At 39.4% G+C, this 18936-nt stretch overlaps 1 protein-coding gene across 1 annotated transcript in view; it reads right to left on the bottom strand.

Moving 5' to 3' along the window:
* LOC127947386 (double C2-like domain-containing protein alpha) overlaps nt 1-18577 on the bottom strand; it is a 31445-nt gene extending 12868 nt beyond the window's left edge. The window contains exons 1-7 of the mRNA XM_052544480.1: nt 18408-18577; nt 10492-10811; nt 8792-8871; nt 8587-8661; nt 7391-7500; nt 3640-3766; nt 1315-1374 (exon numbers count right to left, since the gene is read on the bottom strand). Of these exons, the coding sequence (XP_052400440.1) occupies nt 1315-1374; nt 3640-3766; nt 7391-7500; nt 8587-8661; nt 8792-8871; nt 10492-10807 (768 nt within the window). The 5' untranslated portion in view covers nt 10808-10811; nt 18408-18577. The remainder of the gene's footprint in view (nt 1-1314; nt 1375-3639; nt 3767-7390; nt 7501-8586; nt 8662-8791; nt 8872-10491; nt 10812-18407) is intronic.
* Nucleotides 18578-18936: the final 359 nt, after the last annotated feature.

The raw sequence follows: 18936 nt of genomic DNA, 5'->3' as shown, positions 1-18936 counted from the left end.
ATCTTGACTAACATCCCTTTTTATTCTTTCCAGAAGAAAACGAGTTTGATTTGGAATGGCATGAGGTTGCCATAAATTTTGTCATTTATTTGCTATAAAATGATTACATTTTTGGGTGAGGTGTCCCTTTAACATAATTTCATTTCAAACCACTGTCTGAACCATCACTGTCTCTGTGATCCCTCGAAGCAGTTCAGCAGTTTTCCCCTGTCAGTTCTCGTTCTCTTCCTCCAGTGTGTTGTCTGTCACTCACCCGGTACCCTCTGTCCATTCATAACCCTGTAACCTCTCACTCCATTTTTCTCCATCTTCATCTGTCTGTGGCCTTCTCCTTGTCCAACCCCCCCCCCCCCCCCCCCCATAATCTCTCCACTTCCTTTGAAAATGTTATTATTCTGTCTTCAGTCTCCAGAAATCTTTGTTGCTTTCAGGTGGGTGGCAAAGTGTTCTGCCGCCTCTGTCCTTTCGAATTTACCATTTATCGGTTTATTAATGAAAGAAATGAGAAGGGAATATAAAACATGCATTTCGACCAATAATCAAAGGAATGAACCTGCAACCACAGTCTGTAAGTGGTAATCCTAATGTGTCTAATGTCCATTTATGTGCTTTTCAATACTGTTATGTCACCTAATTAATATTCATGAGCCAGGCTGATAAGCTCTATAATGTGTTTCCCCCCAGTTTCCAGATTCTTTCTATGTCTCAGAAGAAATGGATCTGAATTCTCTCTCTCTCTCTGGCTCACTGTTCAGCAGCTTCTCTAATGAAATTGTCAACACTGGGCATTGGCAGCGTAAGCGCTGTACAACACTATGTTAAATAGAACAAATTGTATCTCATCTCTCTGGAGGCCACAGTGCTGTTCAGCTAATCTTATCCGTCTTTTATGGATGCCACATTCATTCTTGCTGACAGACAGAGCAGGGATTTGCTTTAAATGTGGAAATGCGCAAATAGTACATTCACACGCCTGCCCTTTGCTTAGCCGACTCCATCCTCAACTTTTAATCCTCCTCATGTCCTTTTTACTTTCCAGTATTTCTCATCAGGGGGCGCCTAGCATGTTGAGAACAATTTTGTATTGAAATGAAAATGCTAATCGATTTTATTCCATCCCACTTATCATAATATGCTCAATGTTCTTATTGAAATGCAAATGAGTTTAGCTCCCAATGTGAAAACATTTTAGTGAGAGATCATTAATCAGCAGGCAGTTATCAGTTTGATATATTTAAAACGTCACTGCTTACTTGCATCCGGTAAAGTCAGTGCTTTGTTAATTGTCTGTTTTGCTGTGAGACAGTAGAGTACCTCTCGTAGGTAACAGGAAATCCCTCGCAGTGCTGCTCCCATGGCTGTAGGAGAAGGAAGCTGGCAGATACAGAGAAAGAAGACAGAGATGAAGTTAGCGGAGTCTCTGTATGTCACTGGCGACATTCACACAGTCAGTGGTTTGCAATAATAACAGATGTGACTCTCAAATTGCCTTGTTCATACAACAGCAGATAAGAGCTGACTGAATGCCTGTAAGAACCAGGCTGTTCTGAAATGAGGAGGAAAAGTCTGCTTTTATGATGTCAATTCATGTTACACTTAAATTTCACATTTTTCAGGTTAAATAAATAAACATTACTTCAGTTAACAAATGTCCTGTTTAATAAAACAAAGTACATTTATCAACAAGTTAGTGCTTTTTAAGCATTTTTTTTATTTATTCCTAGGTAATTACTATAAGAACAGTAAAAGATTTCATATTTTATGTATATTTTATTTGTTAACAAATCTTCAGCTGTTCATTTTTGGACCATCAGTCATCAAACACTGCGGGTGTCATGATGGTCACAGACATATGCAGAGTTCATGGCATGAAACTTTAAATGGCGCAGCCCAATAGGTCTAACTCAATCTGACTTAATGGCATCATTATCACATGGCACAGCTGATTGGTTCTCTCCTGTATTGGTAGCCAATAAGCTCGCTGCTCAGCATTCAAATATGACTAGTGCTTGCCTTAGAAGTTGCAGCTTGCTTCAGAAACCCTCCACCTTCCCCAGCTCCACCTGTCTAGATCTGCTATAATGTGATTCATTTAATCCTATGGGGTTATTTCATGTATGTTATATTTGCAGCAGCAATATTTCTTACATGCTCACAGCAGCATGTTGTGGATGTATTGACAGTAGCAAGCCACTTTACTTGCTCTGCCACAGCAGCAGCAGCAGCAGTGTAGCAGATCTATTCCGCCAAGACCAAATACATTAACATTGTCATGTACATTACCATGCAAATAACTCTGATATTTATCATGACAGAAAAGAAGATGTACCATTAATTTCAACAGATTGCTCACTAGTAATCAAGTAATTTCAGGTTTAATTTTGACACACCACAAGTAGTTAAATAGGTAGTATTTCTCAATTAATATTTTTGTTAACACCATTTTATTTTAATTTAAACAGTGAGTGAATTACTTAGTTTACTTATTGTTCAATTAATACTTCATTTGACAACATTTTATTTTAATTCATGTTTTTGCAGATGGGGAAGGTACGTAAAAATTAGGAGGGGGGTTATCATGTGAACAGCACAATAGGCCAAACACAGCACGATGGAGGCACTGATTTTCAGTGTCACTTCAAAAGAAAATCATAATATTTGTGTTGTTTTATTTTTGTACTGTGGATTATTTTCTCATCCATTTTTTTGAGGGCACTACCCCTAAGATAAGTGAATAACCAAAATCAAGCTCCTTTTCTGATCTCACAAAAGCTGTGATTTCCTTTGATTAAAGTAAACAATAAAGATGGCAGCATTCATACCTGGAGAAGGTCTTGTCACAATTGCCTTGTTACTTAATAAACATGTCCAGTCGAGGTGCAAGTTCATCAATCAGTTCTAAATGAACCAACAGCAACTTGGAATGCATTTTATTTTTAGCTATATTACCATACCCAAACTACAAAATGTATAAAAGCAGCTCTCTTGAAAGACAAATGTTGATGGATAAGATTGTGCAATGCACGCAACTTATATTATTGTATTTGTCCACGCAACTTAGTTTTATTTTAAATGAAAGAAAAAATAAATAAATAATGTCTTACATTTCAGCAAATTTATAATCAATACAAACAGTTTATTCATTGTCTCTGCCATGTTTTCCCTCTAACACACCCCCAAACTTTAGGCTCAAGGAAAATCCCTCTCGTCCAGCTTTTAAACACGATTTATTTTATGACTTTTATATTTACCTTAATCATAAAAGTATGTTAAGTTGTGTCTTTTAAATTACATATCACAAAGCTAAAAAATAGTCAAATTAAACATTTCCCTTTCTTTATCTTTTCAGCAGGGCTTAGCGAAATTCAAGAGTGAAGAATTGGTTCCATTTGAATTCATTTCATTTGAATTTAAATGAAAGAAAAGCAATACAGGTAATGCATTTTAGAAAATAATCTTTCATCAACTCGCAATACGCTATCTATCTATCTATCTATAGCACTAATTGGTGGAGATTAGCTAGAACAACAATCTTATATGAATTAGCTTCATATGATTCATTGATCACAATGGTGTAGCATTACCGTCAGGCTCTGTTCTCACAGACTCAAACAGATTATGTGTGTATGTGTCTCTTACAGGTGGAGGATGTTCTAAACAGGTGTAGAAACGTTTCGTCTGGTCTGGTTTCACACGTCGCAGGGCCACACGAGACTCTCCAATAAACTCATTATGAGTCAGTTTATCCTCATCGCACACCGATAACCTGAGAAAAACACCAACAACAGCATTAAAAAGAAAGTGAGAGAGTTATTCAATTATACTGATAGGAGAGCAAAGATAAACACGAAAGCTGGAAATGTAGTATAGGTGAAATTGATTTTTTTTTTTTAAGTGCAAGAAAAATGCCTTTCGCAGAGCAGTAAGAGCTGGAGATGGCTCAGACAGAAATGTATATTTATGAATGGGATTAGGATGATATTTCCGGCTCTGACAGTTTGGTCGGAAGTAAGCGCCTGCTCTTTTTTTCAATGGTTTGCTTGTGTGTTTGCGGAACTGACTCTCTCCTCTGCTCCTGTGCTGTCCCTCGGAGATAAACAGCTAAATGACTTTTCTCTGCACTGTAAAAAAAATTGCCGTTAAATAACAGTAATTTTCTGGCAGCAGGGGCGCCAGTAAAGTACTGTTAATTTACAGCTCTTAACCATTAATTTACCACTTTTATTTTTTAACAGTATTTTACCGTAAGTTCTACCATAGAAATTAACTCCACTCCCACTGCTTCAAACAGTTCGAGTTTTTAAAACTAGCATTCCTACGATGTTAGTACTATGAACTTATTTCATTTGAGTCCACTGAGAAGGAATATTTCTTAATATAACGATGCAAACACTTAATGTGCAGTAATAAAGTAACTAAATACATGACTTTTACTCAAATCACTGCAGCTCATTGTCAGCTATAGCACACATGTATATGCTGAAGTACTTAACACAGAGATCACCACTGTATCAGCGACTCCACATTTACTGCCTTTACATAAAGCAGCAGAAAATCAGAAATTGTGGCTCATCATTGACTGAAGCAAAGGCTCTACTCTCCAGCACAATGGTGAACAACAAAACTACATTAAACGATTTCTCTTGCGCAAACACACATTAATACAGCCAAGTTCAGTATCTACTCTCATTATCAGTGTATGACTTTGCCTAGTTTTTTTTCTATGGATGTTCACAAATATTTTAGTTAAATTAACTTTTTTTTCATTTGGTAAATCTGACGTTTACATTTTACAGTATATTACTGTTTTTCCTTGACTTAACGGCAACAAACTGTAGAAAAACACTTTTTTTGCTGGCAACCATTAATTTACGGCAAGAAACAGTTGAAAAACAGTTTTTTACTGGCAGCAGGGGCGCCAGTAAATAACTGTTTTTCTACAGTTTGTTTCCTGTAAATTAATTACAGTTTATTACTGTTAAATTATGTTTCATGCTGTTTTTTCTTCATCTTAAATCTTTAACCCTTTAAACCCCACAAGAAAATCCTCAGTTTTAAATGAACACTTATAATGTGTGCACACTACAGAGTGTTAGAGTAACACTGAATCAGTGAAGTTAATGAGATAATTCGGTGATTAATTGATGATTGAGCATTAGTATAAACACCTGCAGAATCACTGAAGGAAAGAGAAACACAAGATCTACAAATGACTTCAGCCACAGGCTTAGATGAAATCAACTGAATAAAAGAATACATCAAATCTCTCAAGATCTGATTAAACAACTATTAAAACAGCTTCACCAGATTCACATTACTAACCAGACTGACTTTATTTCTGTCAGATGTCTACAGAAGAACTTATGGAGAGTTAAATAGGTTTAGGTGTTTTTTTCACTACCATGATGGAGATCAGTGTTTACTTTAGTTGGGCTCTTGAACATGACTTTTCAACAACTAAGTTTTTTTTTAACATGCTTTAACAATGCGTCTTTGGAACTTGTTATAGCAAAACAAAGTACACAGAAGAAAAAAAAATCTGATATTGTTGTTTATATATTGACAAGAACAAACACTATTATTTCTGATCTAATCCCGTGTCTCTTCTCTTATCGAATATTGATATTACAGCATAAGAATGAACACTTCTAAACCATAAGTTATAAAAGACTGTTAAGAAAATTTCACTCATAATAAAAAAAAAAAAAAAAACCTTTGCTGAAATTTAGACAGAAACATCAAGAATCAGCGTATGAATCACAACAATGGTGACAATCCACAAAATAAATGAACAGATCAGTTCTGAACATCACAACACATGCTACTAAAACTTAAAACAAATGCAAAATTATAAGCACATAAGAATTCAAGAAAATAAGTGAACAATTCAGGGGCATAATTTATTCATGCCCCAATGCATGCTGGGAGTCATGGATGAGTTTTATCCTGTGCTGGTACCCAGCATGCATTGCATCATAAACATTTTGATTGTCACCATTGTTGAGATTAATATGCTGATTGTTGATGTCTCTCTTTCAGTGTTGTGAGGACTGCTGCCCAAAATATTTAAAGCTCAAAATTTCATTAAATCCATATCCAGATAATCACATTACCGTTCAATCTTATAAAATTGAAAAAACAAACAAAAGAAAAGTGTTATTCACTCATATATTTCAACACCAAATTATGAATTGACTATTATAGCAATAAGTCAGTCTAGTAGATCATGCCTGACAGAAACCGTCATAGTCACTTGACCATGAAGATTAATATTGCTGTAACAGATGTATCATAAAGATACAAATATAACAATGAAACAAAAGTTGAAGTACAAAAGTCAAGGGTCAGGAGCCCAACTAAAGCAAACACTGATCTCCACAATGGTGACGTCAGACGAAACAGTAACATTATCATCTAAATCTCTGTAATTCTCAATAAGATTTTTTGATCTCTGATCTCTGATCTGATAGAAATAAAGTCAGTCCGGTTAGTAATGTGTGAAGTTGGTGAAGCTGTTTGTTGATTGTTTAAATCTTCAGTTGATTTCATCTAAGGCTGTGGCTGAAGTCAGTTGTATTTCATGTGTTTGTCTTGTTATGTTTTTTTTTTTCTTCAGTGATTCTACTCATTAACAGCAGCTGTTGATCAGTGTCTGAATTCACTCATTAGTGTTCATTCTCTCTGTCAGGTGGACTATATTAGTAAACTCATGTAGGGAATAGTGAATGAGGGTGTAGGGTGTGATTTGAAACACAGCCGCTGAGTGTCGAATTTGAACTTTGTTATTTTACGATATATAGCAGCAGGCTACTTCTCGAAAACGATTAATATTACCCAGAATGCACTGTTTAAATGAAAAACAGTATTTTACTGTCGAAATTTGGCCGTTTTTTTACAGCGATTTTTAACAGTGTGACTGCTGTCACCCCGCCATTGAAAAAAGGGCAAGTTTGAAAACCCCAGCAGTCCCAGTCCCAGGTTGCCAGGGGATACTGTTCATTTATACCACAAGCACAGAGGTCATTTTCTGTGGATAATCGCAGCATAAACCTGAGTGCTACAGTCACTTCACCTCTTGTGAGGAACCTTTGAGGTGTTGGGGCTTTTCAGCATTGCAAAAATATTCAGACTTTCCAAGATACACACAATAGTTAATGTACCCAGAAACTTGATCATTCCTGAAGGTTCATAAGCGACGGGAAGGTCTGCTTAGCAGATGCACTCTCTGTTTCACACCTACACACCTACTGTCGAAGCAAGATGTGCAGGCTACTGTCATATCACTGCTCTCCGAGAGGAGAATTTGAAAGAAATCTCCAAAATAGATTCACAGCCCACTTGGAGTCACCCATAAAGAGAGATTAAAGAATGCACAGATGTCTTCACTAACCTCAGAGTCTTTCTGTGCATGTCCTCCTCTGTGATGCCAATGTAAGTAAGAGTCTCATTCCAAACAGGATTTAGAGAGTTACGTATCGTTCTGGTTTTCAGTTTATTAGCCTGTTGGTATAAAACAGTTTGAATAAATGAATGGATAAAGATAAAGGTTATATCTTAATATCTTAATCCTCTAATATACTCAAGCCTCGTTAAAAATATGAGGTCGGAAGGATTTCAGAATTAAAAAAATAATAATTTTCAGCAAGGACATATTAAATAGATCAAAACGAAGATTTTTTTTTCCTTGAGCAGCAAATCAGCATATTAGACTGATTTCTGGAGGATCATCATATCAGGATATCACTGAAGATTGGAGTAATTATGCTGAAAATTCAGCTTTGCATCACAGGAATAAATAAAATGACATTTTAATATATGTAAAAAAAAAAAAAAAAAAAAAAAAAAAAAAAGTAATGCAGTTATTTTAATATTTTAATATGCAGTTATTACAGTATATTAAATCAAATAAATGCAACCTTGTTTAGGATAAAAGACTGTCAAAAACATTTACAAATTTTACCAGCCCCAAAATTTTGAATGGTAGTATAATATAAATTCTATAAAACATTTTGAGTATTATTTCAGAGGTGCTTACTGTGTCAACACTTTGTCATGATTCATCATTTTGATTATATTTTCATAAATAAAAAACACAATGTGGCCAAAAATGTGTGGAAATTCGCTTTTAATGTATATTTTTGGCTTGACCCTTTAATGTCACAGAAGGTGATTTTTGGGAGAGTTTGGGGAGCGTGCTTTTCTGTTCCAGAATGATGATACTGTGCACAAAGCAAGATCTATGATGAAATGGTGTAGAAAAACGTGACAGGCACAAAGCCCAGACCCGGCTCCCAATGAACACTATTGGGATGAATTGGATCAGTCAGGCCCATCTCCCAACATCAATGCCTCCCTGATTCTCTTGTGTCTGAATGAGAGCAAATCCCAGCATCCCATCCCAATATCATCTCTCTATTAATTCCCATAGTTTTGAGATAAATGTTCAGTAAGCACATATGTGCTTGATGTTTGGGTGTCAATGTATTTTTGGCCATATAGTGTATAAAGTGTAAACATCATGAAAAAATCTGTAAACATCATGCATTGAAGGTTTAATTGCTCCAAACAGGGTCTAAACTTGCCCACCTTACATGCTCCTGGTAGAAGATGAAGTTTGACATAAGGGTCTGCCAGACCATTAAAATCCATAGGTTTCAGACCCTACACCGAAAACAAAACAATTTGAGAAACAACGGTATTGAGACCTGTTGAATTAGAGCAAACTGCTAAAGAGTAAATCACCTGCAGGTTTTGTAGTGTGAGTCACGAATAGGTGTGAGACTGACGTTACCTTGGCTCTGATGATGGTACAGTGGAGTGAACTGGTTGCTGTCTCATACCTCAGTTCAAACTCTAATGTCCCCAGTGCAGCTACACAAGAAGAGGAATGATAGTATAAATGTTAATAACATCTATACCATACAACCTGACAGAAAGCAGATTGAACAATCCATTATGGAGTAAAATTATAAGGCATGCATTTCTGACAGATGGTAAGATGGATTGCAACATTGCAAATTGCAATATTAAGCCTGTACTATTTATATTGCCAATGCAAAGTACAGGCTTAATATTGCACAATTAACGTCATTATTCACATTTAATTTTTGCCAGGCACTGGCAACCAACAACAGTTTAAATAAGGTAATATGACAAGCAAAATACTCGCAATAGCTATGTATTCCTGCAAGGCTTAGACCAGGTAGGGTGTTCATTTGTGGACTGACGTTACCATATGGATAATATATTTAAAACAATAAAATACCTAATTCTATTCTATTCTATACATATAACTTCCAAAATGTTCCTTTTTATTTTTGTGAGAAAATGATCTCTTAAGATTCCTTTTCAGGCATTTTTGACAGGAGATTCATTTTCTGAGATTCTTACATAACTTGGAGATTTATTTTAAACACTACAGATAACAGGTTAAGTAATATTACCATTTAAAATATAGTTTATATATAGTTCATTAATATAATATAATGTAATATAATTACTATAGTAAATATAGCCTAGTTATATAATATATATTTATTTATATTTATTTGTTTTTATCTAAATTCTTAACTAACAAGCAGCTATGGACATTCCCTGATGTAAATGTATCAGGAGATCGTTTTATTAACTACGGAGCCCCGCACATGACATGCAGGAAAAATTAGTTGGCTAAATCGTGTGCACGATTTACTAATTCGTTCCCTCAGTGTACTAAAACGTGCACACGATTACTATTGCATTCTTGATTTACTATTTCGTTCACTCGATTTATAAATTGTGTGCACAATTTTCTAATTCGCATTAGTAAATTTGCATTAGTAAATCGAGGGAACGCAATAGTAATCGTGTGCACTTTTAGTACATTGAGGGAACGGATGAGTAAATCGTGCGCACAATTTATTTATTTTTTCTTACACATCATGTGCGGGACTCCGTAATTAAAATCTTTCCACGGTTTAATTCCACAGAAATTATTAGAAAAATTATACATTAAATTAAGTTTCATCGTATGTTTCAGCATACCTTTGGACGTTCAGTCATGGTTTTATCGTCATGTAAATAAAAGTGAAGACAAAGAGAGATTACTCTGTAATCTCAAATTAAATAGCGTCAAAAAGCATGTAATGTTTGATAATGTTTTTAGTATTGAATATTTTACCTTTTTCTTTATCATAATTTTTTTGAATGAATGAATGTTTATTTTTTTTAAGACGCTGCAGGGCTTGACGTCATATCACCCTGTCACAGTGTCCAAAGTTCAGTTGGACTGCCACTTTAGGCATCGCTAAAATGCATGGTCTCTCAAAACTACCATTATGCACTCAAATGTGACTCACTAGCTAAGAGGGCACTGTAGCTTATGTAACCTGATTATACTTTCATGATATACCTTACAGTTACAGTTATGTATTGATGTATGACTAAAGAGTTTCCCTTGGATGGTGTGTGTGTGATCCTGTAGGGAGCTAAGCACACAATGTCATAACTTACTACTGTCATCGCTGTCTGAACTGCAGATGTCCACCGATGTCTCAATGCTGCTTGCTGCTGACAGAGTCCCACCCCCTCCTCTGACCTCTGCCTGCAGAGGGGACAGGAGACCTCTGCTCGTTCCTCCAGAGGCCCCGACCCCCGGGCTGAGAGCCAATAGAGAGGCAGGGTTAGGAGAGATAGGCTCAGCAGTCGGGGAGAGTCGGGGGAAATAGGCAGAGATCTGTCTAATTGGTCGTATGGGGCCGGGACAGACGTCTATGGCCATGTGTTCCTGGATGGAGATGGTGAGCTTTTTTCCCTTACGCACCGTCATAGAGCTAAAGAAGAGAAAAGAGTGTTATTTTGACACTTATTAGCTAGCATATAATCCAAAACTACTTCCAGTACGCAGACAATTCTGCCAGAACGTTCCAAACCCAATAATCTTCAAAAGAACACTGTTTTTATCTTCATACAATTAAAAGTCAGTGGGGTCCAAAACAACATTGGATCCCAAAGACTTCCATTGAACGCACACATTTTTAAAAAATATTTTCTTTTGTGTTCTACAGAAGAAAGAAAGTCATGCAGGTCTGGAATGATATGACGGTGTCTAAATTAACTGACCCCTATATCATTTGAAAGTGAACATGGAGGCTCCTGAAGTCCGTCTTTATACCTTCATTTCTAAGATGATGAACCGTGGAAGCCATCGAATTTTTGCACAGACAAAAGGGAGGACATTTTCCTACTATAGTTTCCCTCAGGTTTTGCTTGTACACAGCTGTCTCCGTAATACACCTGGCTGTATCTCCATTGACTACCTTTGCAGCTTTCTTCCATGTTAACCAAGTGACTGGAGAACTGCCAATGTGTCAAATCTTTGGAGTGACTCCAGTAAGCACAGAATTTGTTGTTTTTGAGACTGTTTACAAGCTGAGCCAGAAGACTTAAAAACCTTGAGGAAAAAAAGTAGTCTTTGCAAATGCAAAACCTAATAAAAGTATATATCTATGTCTGAAAATGCTTTTCTTTGCAACTAGGCATTGTTCAACCCAGTTTGTATATAAGGCATGACCATGAAACTTCCCACACTTAATATATAGTTCAAAAGCAAATTCAACATAGTTTCACAGGCGTTCACATAGATCACCCAAGCAAATTCACTATGCAGATCATTAGGCCACTTGCAATCACAGAAATACATTAAGTCATACATTCTCCATTGTGTGTTAAAGCTGCGGTAGGGAACTTTTGACGCTCTAGCGGTTAATAAACAGAACTGCTTGCGTCTTGCGGAAGAACATCGTAGCCGGAACTACTTCTCTCTGTTTATGTCTATGAAGAATCACAAAGGTACTGGGTTACTCCGCCGCGGTTCGCCCGAAGCAATCTAAAATAGTCAGAATATAAACACTTATTATAGGTGCACCCTAGTGATTCAGGACAAGCTAAAAACACAGTTTGGAAAATGGATTCATGGTGTACTCGCTTATTATGTTCATTTTTCTACATTTTGAACACAAACAAAGTTACGGACCGCAGCTCTGATTGGTTGTTTTTTACCGGGAGCGGGCTGTAACTGCAAATGGCAATAGGACCACTGGGAGGAACCAGAGGAGCTTGATTTTTTCACAGATTATCTGTCTCATATTCTACTGTCAGGACATAATGACAGGTTTAACAAATATGTAAAAAAAATATATATTTACAAAAGTTACCTACTGCAGCTTTAAGGCCATTGTGATTTTTTCTTGAGAGATCAAGGAAACAGATCATAAAGGCATTTTACAGGATCTAGAGCCCTATGTTAGAAACCAGAACCAAAGTTCTCTTTGTTGAGCTCTTTTCTTTATATGCTGTATGTTTTATTTATAAGTAGACACAAATAAACATAAGAATTGCTACTTAGTTGCAGAGTGGAACTGCAAACTACAGCATAAGGGCAATAGGCTAGAGGCTGTGAGCATGAGTAGGTACAGAGCAGTGAGGAACGAGTGCGTCTGGAGCTTCAGAGATGGAGGAGAGTGGGCGTTTGGATGCTGCGGCTTCAGAAGTTTGTGCTGAGCTCTAGCTTAAAGAACTCGCCATCTAAGCCCTGCTCTGATTTATCTAGAAGTCGTGAGCAAAAATCTATCCATAAAGCCAGAAGCAGTGCTTGGCCGATTTCCTCTTCCCTGCATGTAAATTGGAACTGCTGTTAAGCCTTTGTGCTGTCCTTTCTAAATTAAAGACCTTGTTCAAGAGGCTTGTGCTCTAAACAGGCTTGTTTGTTTTGACAGACTGTCAGATATGCATTTGATCTGTAATACCTCCAGAGACTGAGATGAATTGACCTGGCTTGTCAAAACTGTTTCTGAGATGTCGGAGCTGCGTGCCACAGCACACTTTCAATTCTGACCAACACTTTACGCCCCCAATGTGAGGCGAGCTGCAAAACAGTGCGGCGGTTAAGGTTAGTCAAGTTTAAAGCACCACTGAGAACCGCATACGGAGCAGCTTCACAGAGTAAACCACAAAATATTCTTTTTAGGAGTTGCTGAGCTAAAACGAGGAGAGGATGGCAGGGCTGGTGAACATGAGTGTGTAATCTGAAAAAATACAGATGCACGTTTGACTTATTAGTGGTCTTGTTTCTGAGGGCACATTTCGTATAATTGCGTTTCAGGGCGTTTGCAATTAATCCCAGCAGAAATAATGAAGAATTTCAATCGGGGAGCATCATTTTGTACTGTTCTGATACTGGGGAACAGTCAGCACCCTGTGATGGGTCCCCAACTGAAGGGGATTTCAAACATTTTGATGGTCCGCTTCTTAAAACACAAGGGCAGATATATATTATCATGTCTAATTGTTTTCTTTATAAAAATATATTGGTGTATTAATATTTTCATAATTATATTACTGTTCATATATATATATATACAGTACGGACCAAAAGATTGGACACATCTTCTCATTCAAAGAGTTTTCTTTATTTTCATGACTGTGAAAATTGTATATTCACACTGAAGGCATCAAAACTATGAATTAACACATGTGGAATTATATACATAACAAAAAAGTGTGAAACAACTGAAAATATGTCATATTGTAGGTTCTTCAAAGTAGCCACTGTCACGGGAGGAGCACAAGACAGACACAGTGGGCGTGGCGTCAGGCCTCAGAGAGGCTTTTATTAACAGAAATCATAAAACAAAGGGAATAAAAGTGGCCAAAGGGGGAAAGTGTCCAAAATAACAGGGAATCTGGTGTCCTCGTTGTGCTGCGGGGTTTGTGTGGGTCGGGCAGTGTTCACCGAGGAAGGGTCCAGGTAAGGGGCGGAGTCCGGCGGCCGCACGCGCTCCCCTCCTTGGTCCGGGGCGCGAGGGGCGGCGGCTTCATCTAGCGGCCACATCTCTCTCGTCGGCCGCGGCGCTGGTAGGGGATGGACGGCCCGGCATCCTGGCCCGTCGGCCGTGTATACGGGTGCGGTTCCCTTCCGGATCGCGGGTCCGGCAGCTCACGTCTTGGTGGCGCGGGAGTCCCTCAACGCACCCTTCCTGGACCCACGAGGACACCAGTGTGCATGCACGGGGAAGAGACCGGTCTCCTGAGGAGAGGCGCGTTGGGCTTTTAAACAGCGGCGGTAATGAGGCTCCACTTCCTTCAGGTGTGCCCCATCACACGCCGCCAGCCCTGACTCGTCCAGCGCCCCTCCTCTCACACACCCACTCCAGTCGGGAGCCTGGTGAAGGGCGGCGATTTAGGACGGGGTGCCGGTGACAATCAGGGAGGAGGCAGCTGACTCGTCACATTCCCCCTCCCAAGCGACATCCCCGTCCCCAGGGCGCCACCCACACGGGAGTGCTACCATCCTCAACCAGGCTCCAAACGGTCGGAGTGGGCGGGGCTTCCTCTCCGGGCGGTCCTCCCTCTCGCAGCGCACCAGAACAGGGACAGAGAAACCGGGTTTTAGTGACAGCCTCAACCAACCACCGGGCAAAATGACAATGGAAAAGTCACTTACCCCTTGTGTGGCTGGGAGGCTGTCCCCAGTTTTCCTCCGTCCCAGTCTGGGTTCTCACGAACGTTTGCAAGCGAGAGGGAGTGACGTCACCAGACGTTTCCCAACTGCGCTGTCTAGGCTCCGCCTGCCCGCATTCTTCACCAGTGTCACGGGAGGAGCACAAGACAGACACAGTGGGCGTGGCGTCAGGCCTCAGAGAGGCTTTTATTAACAGAAATCATAAAACAAAGGGAATAAAAGTGGCCAAAGGGGGAAAGTGTCCAAAATAACAGGGAATCTGGTGTCCTCGTTGTGCTGCGGGGTTTGTGTGGGTCGGGCAGTGTTCACCGAGGAAGGGTCCAGGTAAGGGGCGGAGTCCGGCGGCCGCACGCGCTCCCCTCCTTGGTCCGGGGCGCGAGGGGCGGCGGCTTCATCTAGCGGCCACATCTCTCTCGTCGGCCGCGGCGCTGGTAGGGGATGGACGGCCCGGCATCCTGGCCCGTCGGCCGTGTATACGGGTGCGGTTCCCTTCCGGATCGCGGGTCCGGCAGCTCACGTCTTGGTGGCGCGGGAGTCCCTCAACGCACCCTTCCTGGACCCACGAGGACACCAGTGTGCATGCACGGGGAAGAGACCGGTCTCCTGAGGAGAGGCGCGTTGGGCTTTTAAACAGCGGCGGTAATGAGGCTCCACTTCCTTCAGGTGTGCCCCATCACACGCCGCCAGCCCTGACTCGTCCAGCGCCCCTCCTCTCACACACCCACTCCAGTCGGGAGCCTGGTGAAGGGCGGCGATTTAGGACGGGGTGCCGGTGACAATCAGGGAGGAGGCAGCTGACTCGTCACACCACCTTTTGCTTTGATTACTGCTTTGCACACTCTTGGCGTTCTCTTGATGAGCTTCAAGAGGTCGTCACCTGAAATGGTCTTCCAACAGTCTTGAAGGAGTTCCCCGAGAGATGCTTAGCACTTGTTGGCCCTTTTGCCTTCCGTCTGCGGTCCAGCTCACCCCTAAACCATCACGATTGGGTTCAGGTCCGGTGACTGTGGAGGCCAGGTCATCTGGCGCAGCACCCCATCACTCTCCTTCTTGCTCAAATAGCCCTTATTGCCTTCAGTGTGACTCTACAATTTTTATAGTCATGAAGATAAAGAAAACTCTTTGAATGAGAAGTTGTGTCCAAACTTTTGGTCTGTACTGTATATATAGTACTTATAATTATTTATGTAGCCTATTTATTATACACTACTAAGTTTAAGAGTAAGATATAGGCCTATATTTTTAAGTTTCATTCTTTTATTCAACAAGGATGCATTGAATTGGTCAAAGGTGACAGTGAAGTCAGTGTTATTTCAAATTAATGTTATTTTTAAACTTTATATTCAGCAATGAAAAGAAAATCACATATCGCATAAATATCAATACTTTAATTCAGCAAGGATTAAATTGATTGAAAGCAACAGTAAACATGTTTGTAATGTTACAAATAATTTATGTTATAACTTCCTATACATCAAAGAATCCTGATATTATGTACCATGGTTCCCACAAAAATATTAAGCCGCGCAACATTTTCATCAATGATGATGATAAGAAATATTTCTTATATTAGAGTGATTTCTAAAGGATCGTGTGACATATGAGACTGGAATGGCTGCTGAAAACTCAACATCAACATCACAGGAATAAATTGCATTTTAAAAAATACAAAACAAAGTATAAAACAGTTATTTCAAATTATAAGAAAATTTCAAAATACTACTGACTTACTCACGCTGACCTCAAAGATTTGAATGATTGTGTAAATAAAACAGGAATATCTTTTATATTAATATTTGAATAATATTTATATTTAACAGTATTTTAGTTTTTGTTTATTCTCATTATTTAATGTCCAATAAACATTCTACATTTGGACAGAGAGGGAGAAAGGATCAGAGAGACATTCGTAGCCGTAGTTTCAAGAGAAGGACGAATGCGGGGAATAGGACATATACTCATACATAGCTGACCTTTAAGGTACAGTAATTCTTGCCCATTTGGCCAAAAGGACATAATTGCATGCCATTGCAGGGGTTTGTTCTTGCCAATCCATCATGGCGTTTTGACAGGCATCATGACTGTCGCCACGGTGGTGGCAGGTAAGTTGTCACAATGGCATTGGCGCAGAGCGGCTAATGAGATCATGACACATGGACACCAACAAGATTAGCGATTAGCACAGTTCCTCACGCCAAGCAAACAATTTTTTTCAGCCTTCAAATCAAATCTCTTCCCACCACCTGCAGTACATAATAATATGTCTCCATGATGGTTTATGAAGCCGGTTTGTTTAAACATTTTCAATGATTTGCAATTCAGTGGCGAGGACTGAAATCTAAGGATTGTTTGTCGGCCCTCAGAATCAGGGAAATGTAAATTTGCATCAAAAATCATTATTTGACGAAATAAGATTTCGGAAGAAATTATATGTGCACACTAGAACAAATCTGAATAATAATATAATTCTTATCAACTGAATGTGATTGTATATTATCATTTTTTTCTCCATCTGGTGAGACACTGTGTGGGCTCATTTCAGTTCAAAAGTGATTTTATGTCTTTCAGAAACTACAAAGCCAGCGGCGAATTAGAATGTAATCCAATTTACATAGACTTTATATGTGCTTTGCTTGGCAGGCAACTATAGACCTCATTCCTAGCACAATCATTAAAGAAATCTATTCTTAAATATTATTATATATAAGTTAGCTATCATGTTAGCACTGTTGTTTTATGTCATCAGTAAAAAAAGAAAAGCAAACTTGCAGTAAGTTGCATGCACAACACTGTGTTGTGAAAGGACGCTGCCTCTTGCCTACTGCTTGCATTATAAACTGTGCGCATTGCGCACTAGCACGCTAACTCTGTGAGTGCAGTCACAAAATGAATGAATGTCAGCTCTTGAGATTAGATCACAGCAAGACATGAAGAGGCTGTTGAGAAGACGCCTCGGAGTGGGGGGTGGGATGTGGGTGTGAAAGGAAGTAAAGAAGAGAAATATTCCAGTACTGTAAACTACTGACATGTTTGGAAGTGTGTTTTCACAGCACATTATGACATTGTTGGCACTTGAAGCTAAATTCACATTATGAAACACAATGGCTAGATGGGATTTGGACTGCTGTCAATATGCTCGCTCGCTCACTCGCTATCTATCTATTTATCTGTCTGTCTGTCTGTCTGTCTGTCTGTCCATCTATCTCTAAACTCTCACTTGTGTCTCATCAGAGGTATCATGTTCTCTTTTATTCACACGAGATCAGTGGTCCTGATGAGAAGCACTCAGACTTCACTCAGACACTGATGGATTACTAGAGTGAGCATAAGAGAGAGCACGGTTCACATCACACGCTTTCCACAAGAGCTTCAAAAAAACCAATGCATGCACAATTTCTCCTATCACAGTGTCACCAAGTGTCAGATTATTCACATATTTTCTTGCTCTGTGCCAGAATGAAATATATTCTCCACATCCAAAGTTAAGATTATGCAAAAACAAAACCGCAAACGAGAGTTGAGGGGTGGAGGGGAGGTGAGAGAGAAACAGGAAGAGAGTGCGAAAAGGTTACCATGCATGCAAACATGAGTATATTAATACTTAACACACAATGAGTGCAGATTGTGGAGGCTCACGCACACGGAGAAAAGGAGAGGTTAAAGGGACCGGTGGTAAACAGGTAGAGGGAACTTTATGGTAATTTCATTTAAAATTACTAAACACATTAACACAGCAAGAAGGGGTTAACAATGAACTGACTAATTACCGGAGAGACAGAAACGGAGGGAGGGGTTTGTCAAGAGAGAGGGACAAACAAATAAAGAAATAAACAAGGGAATGCCAGGAGATTCAATGACAAAATAGGTATTAGGAAGTTACATATAAATAAACAGGATTTTCTCTTACCTTTGATTGTGTGAGTGTGAAAGACTCCCACATAAACAAGTGAATTCCAAAGCACAGGGGTCTGCACTAACAGGTGGTGCAAGAGAAAGAGATAGAGGAAGGGAAAGAGAGAGAGAGTGAGAGAGAGAGAGAGAGAGAAGAGGAGGGGGAGGGAGAGACAGAGAGGGAGAGAGAGAGGGGAGGAGGAGGAGGAGGAGGAGAGCCAGAGAGGAGTGAGAGTGTAGCATAACATCAGAGAATCTATAGGATTACACGCAGAAATGTGAAGAAGAGGAAGAGGATGAAGGATTAGGGAGAGAGGGAGGGAAGGATGGGTGGGAGGAGGAGAAATTAGTTAGAATGCACAATGGCAGAAGAAACGATGGGATTGATGAAATGGAAAAGATAAAGTGTGTTTGGACTGAGCCACATGTGATACATTTTCACTTGCACGGTGGCTAAATCCATTTCCTTTGAGTATGCTTGTTGTTGTAGTCTCTCTCTCTCTCGCTCTCTTTCTCTCTTTGACATACTGTGTGTTTGTGATATT

Source organism: Carassius gibelio, chromosome A3, assembly GCF_023724105.1.
Source record: "Carassius gibelio isolate Cgi1373 ecotype wild population from Czech Republic chromosome A3, carGib1.2-hapl.c, whole genome shotgun sequence".
Taxonomy (NCBI): Eukaryota; Metazoa; Chordata; class Actinopteri; order Cypriniformes; family Cyprinidae; genus Carassius; species Carassius gibelio.
This window is presented reverse-complemented; position numbering and strand designations above follow the sequence as displayed.